The sequence below is a fragment of the Microcaecilia unicolor genome, chromosome 1, assembly GCF_901765095.1.
Source record: "Microcaecilia unicolor chromosome 1, aMicUni1.1, whole genome shotgun sequence".
NCBI classification, from domain to species: domain Eukaryota; kingdom Metazoa; phylum Chordata; class Amphibia; order Gymnophiona; family Siphonopidae; genus Microcaecilia; species Microcaecilia unicolor.
This window is the reverse complement of record NC_044031.1, coordinates 480,223,873-480,241,146: the sequence shown is the minus strand read 5'-3', so window position 1 is coordinate 480,241,146 and position 17,274 is coordinate 480,223,873. Positions and strand designations below refer to the sequence as shown.

The following is a 17,274-nucleotide window of genomic DNA, read 5'->3' as shown; positions in this document are numbered from 1 at the left end:
TTCCAGTATGAACAAATACAGTAATGTTGTGGTAGAATAAGGTTTGTATGTACAGACACATTAGGGAATCCTAGAGAGAAAGAGTTATTTTTATCCAAATATGTACCTGTTTTCCGGCTTGATTTGATTTCTTTTATCCAATGTATTTGGGGGTTGTTTTTGTTTTGTTTTTTCATTTTTTGTACTCTTCATTCTTCAATCACATTTTGTCACATTTTGTTTTATTTCTTTGTTTTATTTCTTCGTGCATGCTTGTTTGGCCTTTCCTTTTTCCTAGCCCTTTGCCAGTTCCATTGGATTTATTTGTGTTTACTTTTATATATTTGTTTTATTTTTAAGTATTGTATAGGAGGAATCTTTTTGTCTTTTTAAGGTTTCCTTTACTTATAACGACTTCAATCTAGAGAGGTTCAGACATCAGGTCAGTTAATGCACCGTGGTGGCTTTTCATTCTGTCTTGGTTCCAATATTTATCTCTTTATATATTAATTAACTCAAACAATTTGTCTTGATTTTGACATTTTTGTGTAATTTGATAGATTATACTAGCTTTAAATACCAGTGTATTATATTTTTAGTCTCAGATGGATAAGTGAATTGATTCATTATTCTCTGCACTTTTCTGTACACATTTGTTTTGTCAATGGTATATATATATTTATATATCTTTGGTACCTCTTGTTTCTTTTGACAATATTTATGTTTCTAATTATTTATAATTAATATTATTTATATATTTTTATAATATGCATTGGGGTTTTTTTGTTTATGTTTTACATAATTTTAGATACATTGACTTCTGATGCAGGCACTTTTGCCGAAGCACAGTTTGTGTCGTCAAGTCTACCTGTATTTGAGTTGAGTCTGAATGAATTTTGCTTTCTAGTAAATTCACTGCAATCAACCTCTGAACACTTGTTTTATCGGTTGGCCTACGTCCCGTCCCTACTATTTTGGTTTCACTGTGTTCTGTAAGAATTTTTCCTTTCCTGGTGTGGTGTGTTGGTTATTCACATAAGTGCCTTAGAAAATAGACACCCCCATTAATGCGCTGCTCTACATGCATTGGCATGCAATGTAGTTCATTAATCATTTCCTCACATTAATGGTGGGTTTATGCATTGTTATTAATCCTTAAGCAGGCATCGCCAATAACATGCAATTCTTTAAATACACATCTGCTTTTGCATACCCTTTGTATGCGTAAATACAGGAAAAAATAGCACTTATGTGTGTAATTGACCTAGGTGTTACTCTAGAAGGGTGCATGTAAGTTCTATGCTGCGTAACTGCAAGGGGGCATGCAAGTGGGAGGAGCATGGGCAGGACATGGGCATGCCTCTCAATCACATACATAACTTAGAGAATACTGTAAGTTCCATGTCCCCTTGGTGCAGCTACATGCTAATAGTTACACCAGGTCAATGGCTGGAATAACTGCGGGTGTGCAAATTTTAGGTATGCAGATGCCGACTTTCACTAGAATTCTATAACAAAATCTGGGTGCCCAGGTGCTTTTATTGAATAGGTGCCCCCCCCCCCCCGCTACATTAGCGCATCTAAAAGGAGGTATCATTTTATAGAAATGTCACTGTAATGCTTAAGTGCCAAATTTGGCATTTAACACCAATGGCGTAGCCACAGGTGGACTTGGGTGGGCCAGAGCCCACCCATTTATGGCTCAGGCCCACCCAACAGTAGCACATGTTTAGTGGTAACTGGTGGGAATCCCAAGCTCCGCCAGCTGAAGATTTCCCCTTGATGGTAACAAAAACGCTACTCTCCATGACACCGGCACCTGCGCATGCTCAGTTTTCAGTGCATTCCTGCTGCCAAGGTGGAAAGAAGTGTTTTCCCACCAGCTGAGATTTTTTTTTGAGGGGGGGGGGAATACTTGGTGCCCACCAAATTCTTGCCTAGGCCCACCCAAAATCTGTTGTCTGGCTACACCCCTGTTTAACACCCGCTAGCATGTTAACACACATACGTAAACAGACAGACTAATTGATTTGGAGCAGGCTTGAAATGTAAAGTTGTCCCAGGGAAAAAAGAGTGTGCAGATAATGTTGTACTGGTTACCACTAATATCGACAGGCAACCAAAAGATAAAGGCAGTCATAGTTAATTTAGGCCATGCATTAATACTCCTGACTAATACTGACCCCTATAAAAATTACAATTGAAGGACTTATTTCCAAAACTTCCTAAGTCCATATTGTACTTAGAGGGGTTTGGAAATAAGCCCTTCAGTTCCAGGCCACAGCGAAAGCATCAATCAGTTCACCACACGACATTCAAAGTGATCAGAGTAATCTCTACCAGTTACAATTCACGTGTTCATTAAAATTAATTATAATACCTAAATCTTAGCTCTTAGCATTTTCACTGTATTATGTTCCATAAACAACCTTTATGGCTGGTAGAGTTATGCTGTCTATCTGCAGTACCATTGACTTCGAGGCTGGCTGCACTTTGAAGTGCATAAATCAAAGATAAATGTCTTCTTGCATTTTTTTAATGTCTGAACTCACCTCATCAATTTTGATGTCTCCTTCAAAAAGATTCAATCCTAAAGCTACAAGGTAGAGAAGACAACATTTATGAACACTTTTTTTTTGTAATTGTAAAGAAATTGCTTTCAAGTTAAATAATAATAGAAAACTAAAATGAATATTCAAAACCTTCATTGATGTTAAAAATGTCTTGATCCTTTCCAGCATCTACATCAATTTCTGAAAAGAAAACAAAAGAAAGAGGGGTGTTAACTTTTCAGTGGTTTTGTGAATTTTATAAATTTCTTTTGTAAAATAAAGGCATTTATAAAATCAGAGTGGCTTTGTGTCATTAGCAAGTTACATGTTGCTAATGACACATGTTACATGTTACATTGGTACAGTGGTATATTTTAAGAGAAAAAGACAGACCAATTTATATAAAGAAAACTAGAGGAGAATATGACAGATATGTTCTGCTTGACTGTGTTATTCTTTTCAGGCTGCTGGGGAGCTGATTGGTTGACATCTCTCCCCTAGTTCATCCCTGGCAGTTTGCCCCTAGAGGACCTGGTTACAGCAGGAGCTTGTTCCAACAGCTCACAAGATACAATAGAAAGCTCAAACAGGTCTTTATTTAGTACTAGGAAAAAAGGCCTGTTTCTGACACAAATGAAACGGGCGCTAGCAAGGCTTTCCTCGGAGTGTGTGTGTTTTACAGAGTGTGTGTGAGAGTGAGTGTGTGATACAGAGTGAATGTGTGAGTGTGTGTGACAGAGGGAGAGTGAATGTGTGAGTGTTTGTGACAGAGAGAGTGAGACTGTGTGCGAGAGTGTGTGTGTGTGTGAGAATGAGAGTGTGTGTCAGGGGCCCCCTCCCACCCAGTTTCAGGGTCCGCCTGCGCCCCCTCGCTCCCAGTTTCAGGGTCCGGACCCCCTCCAAGTTCCAGGGTCCGGACCCCCCCCCCCCCCCGTTCCAGAGTCTGCTCTCCCTCCCTCCCTCCCACCCACCCAGTTTCAGGGTCTTTACCCCCTCCCTCCCATTTTCTGGGTCTCTCCCCCCCTCTCAGTTTCAGGGTCACCCCCCTCCCTCCCTCCATCCATCCCAGTTTCTGGGTGTGCCTGCAGCTCACAAGATACAATAGAAAGCTCAAACAGGTCTTTATTTAGTACTAGGAAAAAAGGCCTGTTTCTGACACAAATGAAACGGGCGCTAGCAAGGTTTTCCTCGGAGTGTGTGTGTTTTACAGAGTGTGTGTGAGAGTGAGTGTGTGATACAGAGTGAATGTGTGAGTGTGTGTGATAGAGGGAGAGTGAATGTGTGAGTGTGTGTGACAGAGAGAGTGAGTCTGTGTGTGTGTGAGAATGAGAGTGTGTGTCAGGGGCCCCCTCCCACCCAATTTCAGGGTCTGCCTGCGCCCCCTTGCTCCCAGTTTCAGGGTCCGGACCCCCCCCCCCCCGTTCCAGAGTCTGCTCTCCCTCCCTCCCTCCCACCCACCCACCCAGTTTCAGGGTCTTTACCCCCTCCCTCCCATTTTCTGGGTCTCTCCCCCCCCTCTCAGTTTTAGGGTCACCCCCCTCCCTCCATCCATCCCAGTTTCTGGGTGTGCCTGGCCCCCCTCCAAGTTCCAGGGTCCGGCCACCCACCCTTTAATTTGCAGCGGCCACCCACCCTCCCACCCAGTTCCAGGTGCGTTGCCCCCCTCTCTCCTTCCCTCCAAGTTCCAGAGTAGTTGCCCCCTTTCTTTCCCTCCTTTCCCCTCCCCTGCAGCCACCCACCTGCAATGTTCTGAAGCTGACTGCATGGCTTCAAAACGCGAAGACGTCGAGGACGGCGGACCTATCAGAGGGCCAAGGGCGGGGCAGACAGAGATGGTGACAGAGCGACGAACCTAACGATCCTTACGAACCCTTCACTTGAAGCCACGGAGTCAGCTTCAGAACGTTGACGGTGCCTTTTATTATAGTAGAGAAGGGTGGGAGGGGGTTGATTTAGCTCACAGCTTTTCAGTTGTAGTTCAAGGCAAGTAATATTCAGATACCATAGGAATTTGCAGTTTTTCATCTTGCTATTGCTTGAGATAAGAAATTAATTGTGTCTCCTCTGGGGGAAAAAAATCAGGAAAACCAGCAACAGAACAGAAAACAATTAACCCGCAATACTTGAACCTCTAAAAAATAGAATAACCCCATCTAGTGGCCTTTAAATGGATTGCAGTAGACTTTAACTGGTGTCTCAACAGTTTTCCCCTTGTACAGGCTGAAAAGTGTGAATTCAATGTTGTGCCATGAAGGATGCTGTGCCCAGCGTTGCAAAATTTTAGTTAATCAGCCTTTCAGTCAGGAATTGCTTCTGGTTTAAGGCGCTGTGTGTCTTTGCTGTTTCAATAGATGAAATTAAGGATTTTTGCTACTTAAGATCAATCATATGGATACCATTGACTCCTGAGGTAGGTGCTTGTGCACCAAAATGCAGATCTGCATCAAGTCTTCCTCATTTCATCAATAAACATTTCTATTTTTTACCAGGTGTTGGTTTTAGATTGGTCCTCCCTTATCTTTTTTTTCCTTATCTGGCATCAATGTAGACTACATTCTATTGGTATTAGCAGAACAGTCTTTCAATGGTTTTCCTCCTTTCTTAGAAATAGATCATTCGCTGTTTGCCTTTCCTGAGGGGGACTACAGGGCTCAGTATAGGCCAGGAGTGTAGGCAGAAATCCATTTTGAAGGGGCTTGGGGTGGACTGGAGGGTCATGCATTTCCTCTCATCTCTTTTCCCCTTCCTCCCCTCCCCCCTCCCCCCCAGCAGTGTTAAATCCTACTTTTGCTGGCAGGGATGCTCAAGTCCCACAAGTCGAAGTGGTCCACTGCTCAAGCCCCTTCCTGTGTTGTCTGAGCAGTGTAGAAGTCGGTGGCATACTTCAGCCACTGACGCTGGCACTCCTGCACATGCTCAGTTCATGCTGCTGAATGGAGCGTGCGTGTCTTGATTTTGACATTTTTGTGTAATTTGATAGACTAGTATAAAAGGCCCGTTTCGGTAGGCAATGAAACGGGCGCTAGCAAGGTAATCCCCCCTCCCGAGTGCCAGACCCCCCCTCCCTCCCTTCCGAGTTCCAGACCTCCCCTCCCTCCCTCTCGAGTTCCAGACCCCCCTCCCCAGAACCCTCCCTCCCTTCCTTCCCTTCCTTCCGTCTGAGTTCTAGAAAACCCTCCCCCGCAGCTGTCGCGTACCTGTGCTGAAGACAGCCAAAGTTCTCTTCTTGTCTGCTACTACTACTACTACTACTATTTAGCATTTCTATAGCGCTACAAGGCATACGCAGCGCTGCACAAACATAGACGAAAGACAGTCCCTGCTCAAAGAGCTTACAATCTAATAGACAAAAAATAAATAAAGTAAGCAAATCAAATCAATTAATGTGAACGGGAGGGAAGAGAGGAGGGTAGGTGGAGGCGAGTGGTTACAAGTGGTTACGAGTCAAAAGCAATGTTAAAGAGGTGGGCTTTCAGTCTAGATTTAAAGGTGGCCAAGGATGGGGCAAGACGTAGGGGCTCAGGAAGTTTATTCCAGGCGAAGTCTGGAGTTGGCAGTAGTGGAGAAGGGAACAGATAAGAAGGATTTATCCATGGAGCGGAGTGCACGGGAAGGGGTGTAGGGAAGGACGAGTGTGGAGAAGAAGTTTGAACAGGATGCGAAAACGGATAGGGAGCCAGTGAAGGGTCTTGAGGAGAGGGGTAGCATGAGTAAAGCGACCCTGGCGGAAGATGAGATGGGCAGCAGAGTTTTGAACCGACTGGAGAGGGGAGAGGTGACTAAGTGGGAGGCCAGCAAGAAGCAGATTGCAGTAGTCTAAACGAGAGGTGACAAGGGTGTGGATGAGGGTTTTGGTAGAGTGCTCGGAAAGAAAGGGGCGGATTTTACGGAAGTTGTAAAGAAAGAAACAACAGGTCTTGGCAATCTGCTGGATATGAGCAGAGAAGGAGAGAGAAGAGTCAAAGATGACCCCAAGGTTTCGAGCTGAGGAGACAGGGAGAATGAGAGAGCCATCAACAGAAATAGAAAACGTGGAGAGCGGGGAGGTGGGTTTGGGGGGGAAAATGAGAAGCTCGGTTTTGGTCATATTTAATTTCAGGTGGCGTTGAGACATCCAGACAGCAATGTCGGACAAACACGCTGAAACTTTGGTTTGGATGCAAGGTGAGATATCAGGGGTAGAAAGGTAGATTTGGGAGTCATCAGCATAGAGATGGTAGGAAAAGCCATGGGATGAGATTAATGAGCCAAGGGAAGAAGTGTAGATAGAAAAGAGGAGGGGACCAAGAACAGAACCCTGAGGTACGCCGACAGGCAGAGGGATAGAAGTAGAAGAGGATCCACCAGAGTGAACACTAAAGGTGCGGAGGGAGAGGTAGGAAGAGAACCAGGAAAGGACAGAGCCCTGGAATCAGCTGTCAGTGTGTTCTAAGCTGCCTAGCAGACCACCTCCGAGGGATCCACGGTCCCAGGAAGGTTAGAACGTTGGAGTTGAGTATTATTATATAGGATAATACTAGCTTTAAATACCACTGTATTATAGTTTTAGTCTCAGATGGGTAGGTGAATTGATTCATTTTTCTCTGCAGTTTTTTGTACACATTTTAAGTTTTGTCAGTGATATATATTTTTTATATATATATATCTTTGGTACCTCTCATTTCTTATGACAATATTTATATTTTTTTTATAATTTTCTTTTTATAATAATCATTGTATTTTTTTGTTTATGCTTTATATACTTTCCAGGCACTGTAGTTCTCAGGGTGATCACTGAACTTGATAAGGCCTGTAGTAAATACATGTTGTAAATCATGTATTTGGCTAGCTCTGATCTGTCTGATGCCTCAATCTCAACGGAAGGAGATATCTGCAGAGAACTGTCCAAGGTATTACAGGTTCTAGAATTGACCAATAGGGTAAAAGGTTACACCTCGTACAAGCCAATCAGGTCTCAATTGGAGAGAAAGGGTCACATGCAATATTTGACCTAAGAGTGTAAAGGTTACAGAACCAAGCAGGAGCTAATTATCTTATGTTAGCTATAGGTAGTCAACGCAATTGAACTGGATGAAAACGTGCATACGCTGCAGTGGGGGCAAAACACATGCAGATAGTGACAAATTTCAGGAAGACCTTAGGAAACTGGAAGATGGGCAGATGAAATTTTATGTGGACAAATGCAAATTGATGCGTATTGGGAAGAATAATTCGAATCATACTTACCTGATGCTAGGGTCCACCTTAGGAGTCAGCACTCAAGAGAAAGATCTAGGTGTCATTGTAGACAGTAAGCTGAAATTTTCTGCCAAGTGTGTGGCAGCAGCCAAAAAAGCTAACAGGATGCTAGGAATTATTAGGAAAGGGATGCAAGATAAGACCAAGAATATTATAATGACTCTGTATTGCTTCATGGTGCAACCTCACCTTGAGTATTACATTCAATTCTGGTCGCTGTATCTCAAAAAAGATATAGCAGAATTAGAAAAAGTTAAAAAAACAGTGATCAAAATGATAAAGGAGATGGAAATTCTTCCATATGAGAAAAGGCGAAAGAGTTTAGGGCTCTTCAGCTTGGGAAAAAGTCAGCTGAGGGGGGATATGACTGAGGTCTATAAAATCCTAAGTGGTATAGAACAAGTAGAAGTGAATCAATTTTTCACTCTTTCAAAAAGTATAAAGACCAGGGGGACACTCAATGAAATTACATGGAAATACTTTTAAAACAATTAGGAGGATATATTTTTTCATTCAAAAAATTGTTAAGCTCTGGAACTTGTTTGCAGAGGATATGGTAACAGCGGTTAGTGTACCTGGGTTTAAAAAAGGTTTGGACAAGTTCCTGAAGGAAAAGTCCATAATTTGTTATTGAAATGGACATGAGGGAAGCCACTGTTTGCCCTGGGATTGGTGGCATGGAATGTTGTTACTAAATGGGTTTCTACCAGGTCCTTGTGGCCTGGGTTGGCCACTGTTGAAAGCAGGATACTGGGCTAGATGGACCACTGGTCTGCCCCAGTATAGCTTTTCTTAACAGAGCCACTGATAAATGTCACCATCTTTTAGCTACAGAAAGGGTCACTTCCTTTACGCTAGCCCTCTGTATTATGCTATTTATGTGGAATAGATGTATTACTGTGGATCATATATACATGCTCTGTTGATGCTTGAACACCCCCAGTATTGAGCAAATTCCTTCACTGTGTCCAATGAGGGGCAATTTTTTTTTTGAGTTTAGTAACCTCAATCATTTTGAATAAATGGCTTCTAAGCTGTAGATATATGAGGTGTTTTAATTTCTGTTGCTATGTTTTAATATGTGTATTTCAGAAGTTATTTTAAAGTTGCTTGTTGCCTCTTAACCTAGAATTCTCTTCTGCTGCAACCCAGGACTGGTAGGGTTTACTGTGTATGTGGAGAAGCTCAACATGACCCCGTCCCCGTCCTCCAGAAACATGAGTCAAGCTGCTCTGAGCTTGGATGTTCTCCCCCTCCCCTTCCCCAAGACCTGGGTGAACCAATCAGGTATGGGCTCAGCACACTGAGGAGAGAGATGTCATCACCTAAAATACAGACTCCATTCTCCTTCAGGAGGAGAACAGCACATAAAAATGGTAGCCTGAACTCTTGGTGGGCTTATCAGCTAAGTGCTAGAGAGAAGTAACATAGTAACATAGTAGATGACGGCAGAAAAAGACCTGCATGGTCCATCCAGTCTGCCCAACAAGATAAACTCATATGTGTATACCTTACCTTGATTTGTACCTGCCTTTTTCAGGGCACAGACCGTACAAGTCTGCCCAGCAGTATTTCCCGCCTCCCAACCACCAGTCCCGCCTCCCATCTCCGGCTCTGGCACAGACCGTATAAGTCTGCCCTCCACTGTCCTCGCCTCCCAACCACCAACCTCTCTTCCCCCACCTGCTCCGCCACCCAATTTCGGCTAAGCTTCTGAGGATCCATTCCTACTGCATATATATAGACTGAAGATATGGAGCAATGGGAAGCCATTCACAGGCTGGACCTCATTTCTATAGACAGCTAAAGTTGTTGCCCTGTCCTTTGCAATTAATAGGTACTAAAGAAAGGACTGTTTTGATTATTTACTAAAAAGCAGCCAGCACTTCCCCACTGGTGGACCTGGGATAGGAGCAGCGATAAGTGAAGAGAAGGGCATGGAATTGCTAAAAATCAGGTATCCTTTGGTCAGGGGCCACGAGTTAGTGAGACCCTCTCGCAGAGCTATGGGGACAGTATCTGAGAACTTCGTTTTGCCATATCTTCACTTGGACTAGTGAGCTGAGGGGCTGTTCTGCCAGCTACCCATCTCCCCCTCCCCACCACCTTTGATGATGAATATTATTTTCCTTTACCTGAGGGGGGCAGGGGGCCTACACCTATTTACCTATTTGCTTCTGTAGGGTCTGCTTTCCATTTTCTTAATGATGCCTTTTTAGCTTTGCTACCTCTTTCATCCCTTCATTAAACTATGCTGACATTTGTATAATATGTTTCTACCTCTTTGAAAGCATGGAATATATTTAAACTTCCAAAATGGTATTTTTAAATAATAAAGAGCGAAACAAAAAAGTACCAGGAGCCTTCAGAAAAAGGGAATGAAACCTTTAATCATGTATTTTAAGGAACAGATCTTTGAATGGACCCGACACGGTCCGTGTTTCGGCGCTATATTGTCTCTAGATTGTACACCTGTGTTTTAGATTGTAAGCTCCTTTGAGCAGGGACTGTCCTTCCATGTTAAATTGTACAGCGCTGCGTAACCCTAGTAGCACTTTAGAAATGTTAAGTAGTAGTAGTAATAGTAGCTAAGCGCCTGCGTCAGGCGTTGCGAAGTATAACAGAGTACGTATGGCTGTATTGTAAAATTCAGTACGTTTGTTGAAAGCAATGTACTGCTCCGCCGTGCTGTCCCTTCGCTTAAAATCAAACAGAGACAAACTCTCAAGAGCAAACTCCTCTAGTCACGAGATTGGTAGAGCAAACGATTTTTAAATAATATCCATATCTTATGCAAACTTCTGACCCTGCCAATTGTACCTTTCAGTTTTTTTCTGATTAATTTGCTGATTTTATCACAGCACTATCTTTATTTAGGGGGGTCTTTTACTTAGGTGCGCTGGCGTTTTTAGCACACGTTAAAGATAGGCACACGCTAAACACTAAAGATGCCCATAGGAATACATTGGAGTCTTTAGCGATTAGCACGCGCCTATTTTAGTGCACGCTAAAAACACCAGCGCGCCAGTGGCATAGCCATGGGTGGGCCAGGGCCCACTCTATTTGGACTCTGGCCCACCCAAAATTGTGCACTCTTGCTATGGCTTGCAGAAGTCCTCAAACCCTGTCAGCTGAAGATTTCCTCCTTCTCAGGCAGCCAGTGCTCTTTCAAACGGCAGCTGGCAGCACTTGCCTCAAGCTGAAACCAACACCAGCCCCTCTTCACATACTTAGTTTTCATGCATGCACAGCCTGCTGGCCGTGGCATCAGCTCAAGGAAAGTGCTGCTGGCTTGTTTGCAAGAGTGCTGATTGTCTGAGCAGGAGGAAATCTTCAGCTGGCGGGGTTTGTTGATCCCCTCCTGCTCAGGTACTTAATATTGTGGGCTTGCAGGTGGAGGGAAGGATGAAGAGCAGAGCAGAGGGGCGCTAGGGATGGGGGGAGGGCATGAATTCCATGCCCACCCACCTTGGACTCAGGCCCACCCAAAATTGGCTGTCTGGCTATGCCCCTGCCGCGCCTTATTAAAGACCCCTTTAGTGCTTTCCTTCCAGTGATTATGATAAATTTGATTGCAATATAGTCACTATTGCCAGATGGCCCCACAGCCACAGCCCCTCGTACCAGGACCTGTGTTCCAGTAACGACTAGATCTAAAGTAGAGTCGTTTCCATTTTTCTCAGTTCCAAGACCAGCTGCCAGGGCTGGCTTAACCATTAGGCAAACTAGACAGTTGCCTAGAGCAGCACCTGCAGGGGAGGTGGGTTGTGTTGCTAACTGGCTCCCGATCTGCCCAACAGGGTTGAGCCATTCCAGGTTTTACCCCATTGTATGCGAAGACTCGTAGTTCTGATTTTCGAACTTGATTTCCTAAGAATAATATGACTACAAGTCCCTGCATGCAATGGGGTAATCCCCAGGACTGGATCAAACTTGTCAGGCAATTTGTTTGTCAACCCCGGGGCATAAGCGGGTGGGGGGGGGGGGGGGGGGGGGTCAAAAAGCAGTCTCAACCCATACAAAAGTTTTTTCCCGACAGCCACACAAATCCTGAGTGCCATCAATCTGTGCTTTAAACTGTTTAATATTTTAAAATATTCCCCTTATATAGTGTGACTTAAGTTGCAGTCGTATTCTGCATTTGCACACGAAACTCAATTAGTTAACAAGCCAATCAGTGCCGATTAACAATTACTGACACTAATTGGCAATTTGAATTTATACGCAGAACTGACTAAACGACACATTCTAAAATGTGATGATTGTAAATTCTAAATCGCATAGTTGAAAAGGGGGCATGGAATGGGAGGGTCATGGGCATTTCATACTCTACGGGGCCCTTTTACTAAGCTATGTAGGCGCCTACGCATGCCCAACACTTGCCAACTTGGAGTTACCGCTCGGATACCACGTGGCCCTTGCGGTAATTTCGTTTCTGACGTGCGTCCACTATGTGCATCCGAAAAATAATTTTTATTTTCTGACATGCATCAGCTACGCATGTCAAGTGGCATTCTATGTGTGTAGGTCATTGCTACCCAGTTAACACGTGAGACCTTACCGCTAAGTCAATGGCTGGCGGTAAGGTCTCAGACCCAAAATAGACGCGCGCCAAGTTTTATTTTGCTACACGTCCATTTTCGGCAAAAATTTTAAAAAGGCATTTCTTACAGGCCTGTTTTTGTAACAAGAAAATCTACACAACTATTTTTTTTCTTGAACTGCTGCTAGAGAGAGACAGAAAGTGAGAGACATAAAGAGCCTCTTTGTGCAGTTTGGCGGCCGACAGATTTAAAGGGATCTGGTGACACCTGGATCCAAAAGCCCCACTTTTCCCATCCCAAAAGCCTGAAGGCCCTCTAAAAAAGCCATTCACCTTACATAAATCAATCTGAGGATCAGCTTGATTCTCTCCTCCATCAGAATCCTGACTCGCCACAGGAAGTCCGGAGACAATGGGAGCAGGAGCAATACTCACTTGCTTCTGCCCTGGTGACTTTTTAAAAACGGTTCTACTGACACCCCAATGGTAGTCTCTTTGTACCAGTGGCATAGCTAGATGGGACCACAGGGGCCTGGGTGCCCCCAAATTTCCTCTGGGCCCCTGGTTGGCTGGCGGGGGTAGCCAAACCCTACCAGCTGAAGACTTCATTTAGCGCTGGTCTGCGGCAGCGTTGCCTGCCCTGCTCTGTCTTCCCCTCATGTCAGGCACGCTCCCTTTAGTGAAATTGAGCCGGAGACCAGCGCTGGACGAAGCCTTCAGCTAGCCGGGGTTGGGGACCCCCGCCAGCCAAGGTATATGTGGCGGTGTAGGGAAAAGCGAGGCAGCGGAGGGAGGGGGCGGTGACCAAAATGTGCCCCCCCACCTTGGGCTCTGGCCCTCTCCCACCTTGAGGTCTGGCTACGCCCCTGCTTTGTACTATCACTAGGGGTCTGACTGCCAAATAAAAGGATCCAGCCTCTATAAATCTTCCTCCCCTTTTTGTCACATTTTTGCATGTTGCCACATCTGGAAACACTGAAGAAATTTCATGCAACATTTTTTTAAAGGATGTAAATGAGCCAACATCACAGATTAGTACATTAAACCCAAGAATAGGTTACATGTTTTTTAAAATTCTTTTTAGTGTATTCATACTGGAATTCCATAGAAGAGAAAGAAGTAAACAGGACTTACCAACATTTTCTGGAACATGCTGAAATAGAGAGAAAGAGAGAAAAATTACTAAGGTACAAAATCCTCCATTTCCTGGTGTCCAAAATTTCTGAGTCATGAAGAATGTAGAATATGTGGAAATATCCAACTTGCAGCATTTTACTCGTGCTATAAAAAAATTTCCTGTTTGGCTTGGGGAATACTCAGCTGATTCCCATGGAGATATATGCTAGTGTATCATTATTTGCACACCTCTGAATTTAGTAAAATAGAGACATGCACTCTTGCTTTCACCATGTAGCATTACCAAACATTATAACATGTTACAACACATATAGTATGAAACAAAAAAAGTGAGGAAAAACCAAGTGTGGATACCAAAAAACACTTTATTGTATTAAAAAATGACCTGACACGGCCGTGTTTCAGCCCTAAGGCCTGCCTCAGGGGTCTTGAGCAATCTAAGCAAAACATAATAAATAATATATTATATATTATGAAATGACACATAAATATCAAACCCTAAATGCTTGTTAGAATCAAGGAAGACCCTCAGTTCTTAGAGACGTGCAGGGGCATAATCGAAAGGGGCACCCAAGGTTTCCTGAGGACATCCTCGCAGGATGTCCCGGCGAAGGGGTGGGGAAACCCGTATTATCGAAACAAGATGGGCGTCCATCTTTCGTTTCAATAATACAGTTGGGGACACCCAAATCGCAAAATTTACGTTGACCTTAGAGATGGTCTTCCCCGATTTTCACCGATAATGGAAACCAAGGACGCCCATCTTAGAAACAACCAAATCCAAGCTCTTTGGTCGTGGGAGGAGCCAGCATTCGTAGTGCACTGGTCCCCCTCACATGCCAGGACACCAACAGGACGCCCTAGGGGGCACTGCAGTAGACTTCAGAAATTGCTCCCAGGTGCATAGCTCCCTTACCTTGTGTGCTGAGCCCCCCAAAACCCACTCCCCACAACTGTATACCACTACCATAGCCCTTATGGATGAAGGGGGGCACCTACATGTGGGTACAGTGGGTTTGTGGTGGGTTTTGAAGGGCTCACATTTACCACCACAAGTGTAACATGTAAGGGGGGGATGGGCCTGGGTCCGCCTGCCTGAAGTGCACTGCACCCACTAAAACTGCTCCAGGGACCTGCATACTGCTGTCATGGAGTTGGGTATGACATTTGAGGCTGGCATAGAGGCTGGAAAAAAATTTTGAGGGTGGGAGGGGGTCAGTGACCACTGGGGAAGTAAGGGGAGGTCATCCCCGATTCCCTCTGGTGGTCATCTGGTCATTTAGGGCACATTTTTGTGGCTTGGTCATAAGAAAAAAAGGACCAGGTAAAGTTGTCCAAGTGTTCATCAGGGACACCCTTCTTTTTTCCATTATCGGTCGAGGACGCCCATGTGTTAGGCACGCCCCAGTCCCGCCTTCGCTACTCCTCCGACACGCCCCCGTGAACTTTGGTCGTCCCTGTGACGGAAAGCAGTTGAGGATGCCCAAAATCGGCTTTCGATTATGCCAATTTGGGCAACCCTGTGCAAAGGATGCCCATCTTGCGATTTGTGTCAAACGATGGGCGTCCTTCTCTTTCGAAAATAAGCCTGAAAATGTACATCTGGTTCCAGTATACCGCATAAAGCATTTGTACAAATATCTTAATAAAAAGGAGGCTCCAAGGACTCTAGTTTCTTGTTTCATTGTTTCCTAGAAACCCATAGGGCTTTACTCATCAACTCTAGCAGTGAGAGGGGCAGAGCCTGCAGCCAACAGAGTTAGACATGTGAGAGAGGAACTCCAGGCGTACTCGATTATTTTCAACAATATAGTGCCCTACAATTTAATAATTTCTGGATTTGAAGACATTGACAATGCCTCAGCCTAAGGTTAATAAAACTGAGACACCCTTTACAATTGCATCTGGTATTAAATGGCAAAAACCTGATCAACCATCACCCAGCAAAGATACAGATCGCAGTGAGCAGTGCGACGTTATGGAACAACCCTGGCAAATTTCCACAGTGCTGCAAAAATGCGATCAGATGTGAAAGATTTAAAATCAGACTTGGCTCAACAACATAGTAAACTATCCGCAATGGAACATCGTATAGAGGGCTTTGAGACTTGCCTTAGCCAAGTGGAAGATTTTCCATTTCAACAAAGAAAGTAGATAAAACTCTACATTGATTGGAGGACAGCTTGGAGGATATTAGCAATAGGAATCAGAGGAATAAATTACAGCTCATGGGTATCCCTGAAGGAGCAGAAGGTTCAGATGTTATCTCCTTTATTGAATCCTGGATACCATCCACCTTGGATATTACTTTCAAGAGAGAGTTGGAAATGGAGTGCGTACATCACATCCCGATAAGGAAACTGGAAGGCCTAGTAAAATTGCTGCAACATCAGCAGATCCTTAAAATCATTACCAAAGCCAAGGCACAACAACAACTGCAATGGCAGGGTCACAGAATAATTTTTACAGCAAACTTTACAAAGTCTACAGTAGAAAAGAGAAAGCAGTTTTTGGCTCTCCAACCATGACTAAAAGCCCTTGAGGCAAGATATGGTCTTCCTTGTGCCAGCAAGAATGAAGGTGACTTATCATAATCACACCAGAACCTTCATTAAGCCATTGGAGCTGGAGAAATTTCTTACACAACAAGAAAATGAGCACAGTATGACTATTTGAATAAGGATATTGGCACTTCTACTTTTAGCATGTTCCGAGTCACATAAAGAGTATTTGAGGCCTTCTATCTGGACTCTTCTCTGTGTGACACAGCAGCAGCTTGTAGACTCCCACCTCGTGCTTTTTTCTCTGCTGAGAGTTGTTCTTGCAGGGCTGGTGGCTCGTATGGTTTGTATTTCTAGTTTGTTCTTTGAAGCAATGGAGCATGAAGTATTTTTCTTTATATGGTATTGCGTACTTTGGTTTTTAATTAATTTATGTACCAACATTCTTAGCACGGGAAATCTATTGTATTTCTAAATATTATCATCTACATTATCCCTTATTTGTCCTGTCTGTCTGTTCTGATTTAGATTGTAAGCTCTTTTGAGCAGGGACTGTCTTTTCTTCATGTTCAATTGTGAAGCGCTGCGTACGACTGGTAGCGCTGTAGAAATGATTTGTAGTAGTACATTATAGATATGACTCATCTCATGATACTTTCCTTGAATGTTCAAGGCATACATCACCTGATAAAACTCATAAAGCTATTATTATACTGTATGTAAAAGAACTGTGTGCTAATATCATTTTTCTTCAGGAGACTCAACTCTCTTCGAGTGAGTTTCTTAAACTCAAATGTGATTGGGTTGCAGAAAGCTTATACTCTCTGGCGCTGGGTAAAAAATGCAGATTTGCTATATTGTTTGAAAACTCTTTAGGTGATAATATTATCTCTCATAATCATGATACAGAAGGACATTGGATGCTTGATATTGTGCTGATTGCCAATGAAACATATACTTTGTTGAATATGTATTGTCCCAATGTTGATGACCCATTCTTTTTTCAGATGATTGTTCATCAGCTTTCTCTGGTACATACAGATCATATTTTATTAGAGAGGGACCTAAATTTTCCCCTTGACCCAATTTTAGATAAAAACATCAATAGCAAAACAGTCACAGTTAAAATCCAGGTTGGTTGTTCAAAAATTGAGGATTGGGGGTTATTGGATGCTTGACATATATCACATCCTCAGGATCTCGAATATACTTTTCATTCAAAGCCCAGCAATTAATGTATAGTTAGTGCAATAAAAAAGGTATCTTATTTTCTTTTCTATGTTTTGTTTTATTTCTATTTATTACCTTTAAAAATGGACTAACA

General features: G+C 43.6%; 1 protein-coding gene across 1 annotated transcript in view; it reads right to left on the bottom strand.

Moving 5' to 3' along the window:
- The window catches only part of MEP1B (meprin A subunit beta), a 103,255-nt gene that overhangs the window by 67,087 nt on the left and 18,894 nt on the right, over positions 1 to 17,274 (bottom strand). Inside the window, exons 2-4 of the mRNA XM_030190134.1 lie at positions 13,447 to 13,465; positions 2,682 to 2,732; positions 2,532 to 2,575 (exon numbers count right to left, since the gene is read on the bottom strand). Coding sequence (XP_030045994.1) covers positions 2,532 to 2,575; positions 2,682 to 2,732; positions 13,447 to 13,465 — 114 coding nt within the window. The remainder of the gene's footprint in view (positions 1 to 2,531; positions 2,576 to 2,681; positions 2,733 to 13,446; positions 13,466 to 17,274) is intronic.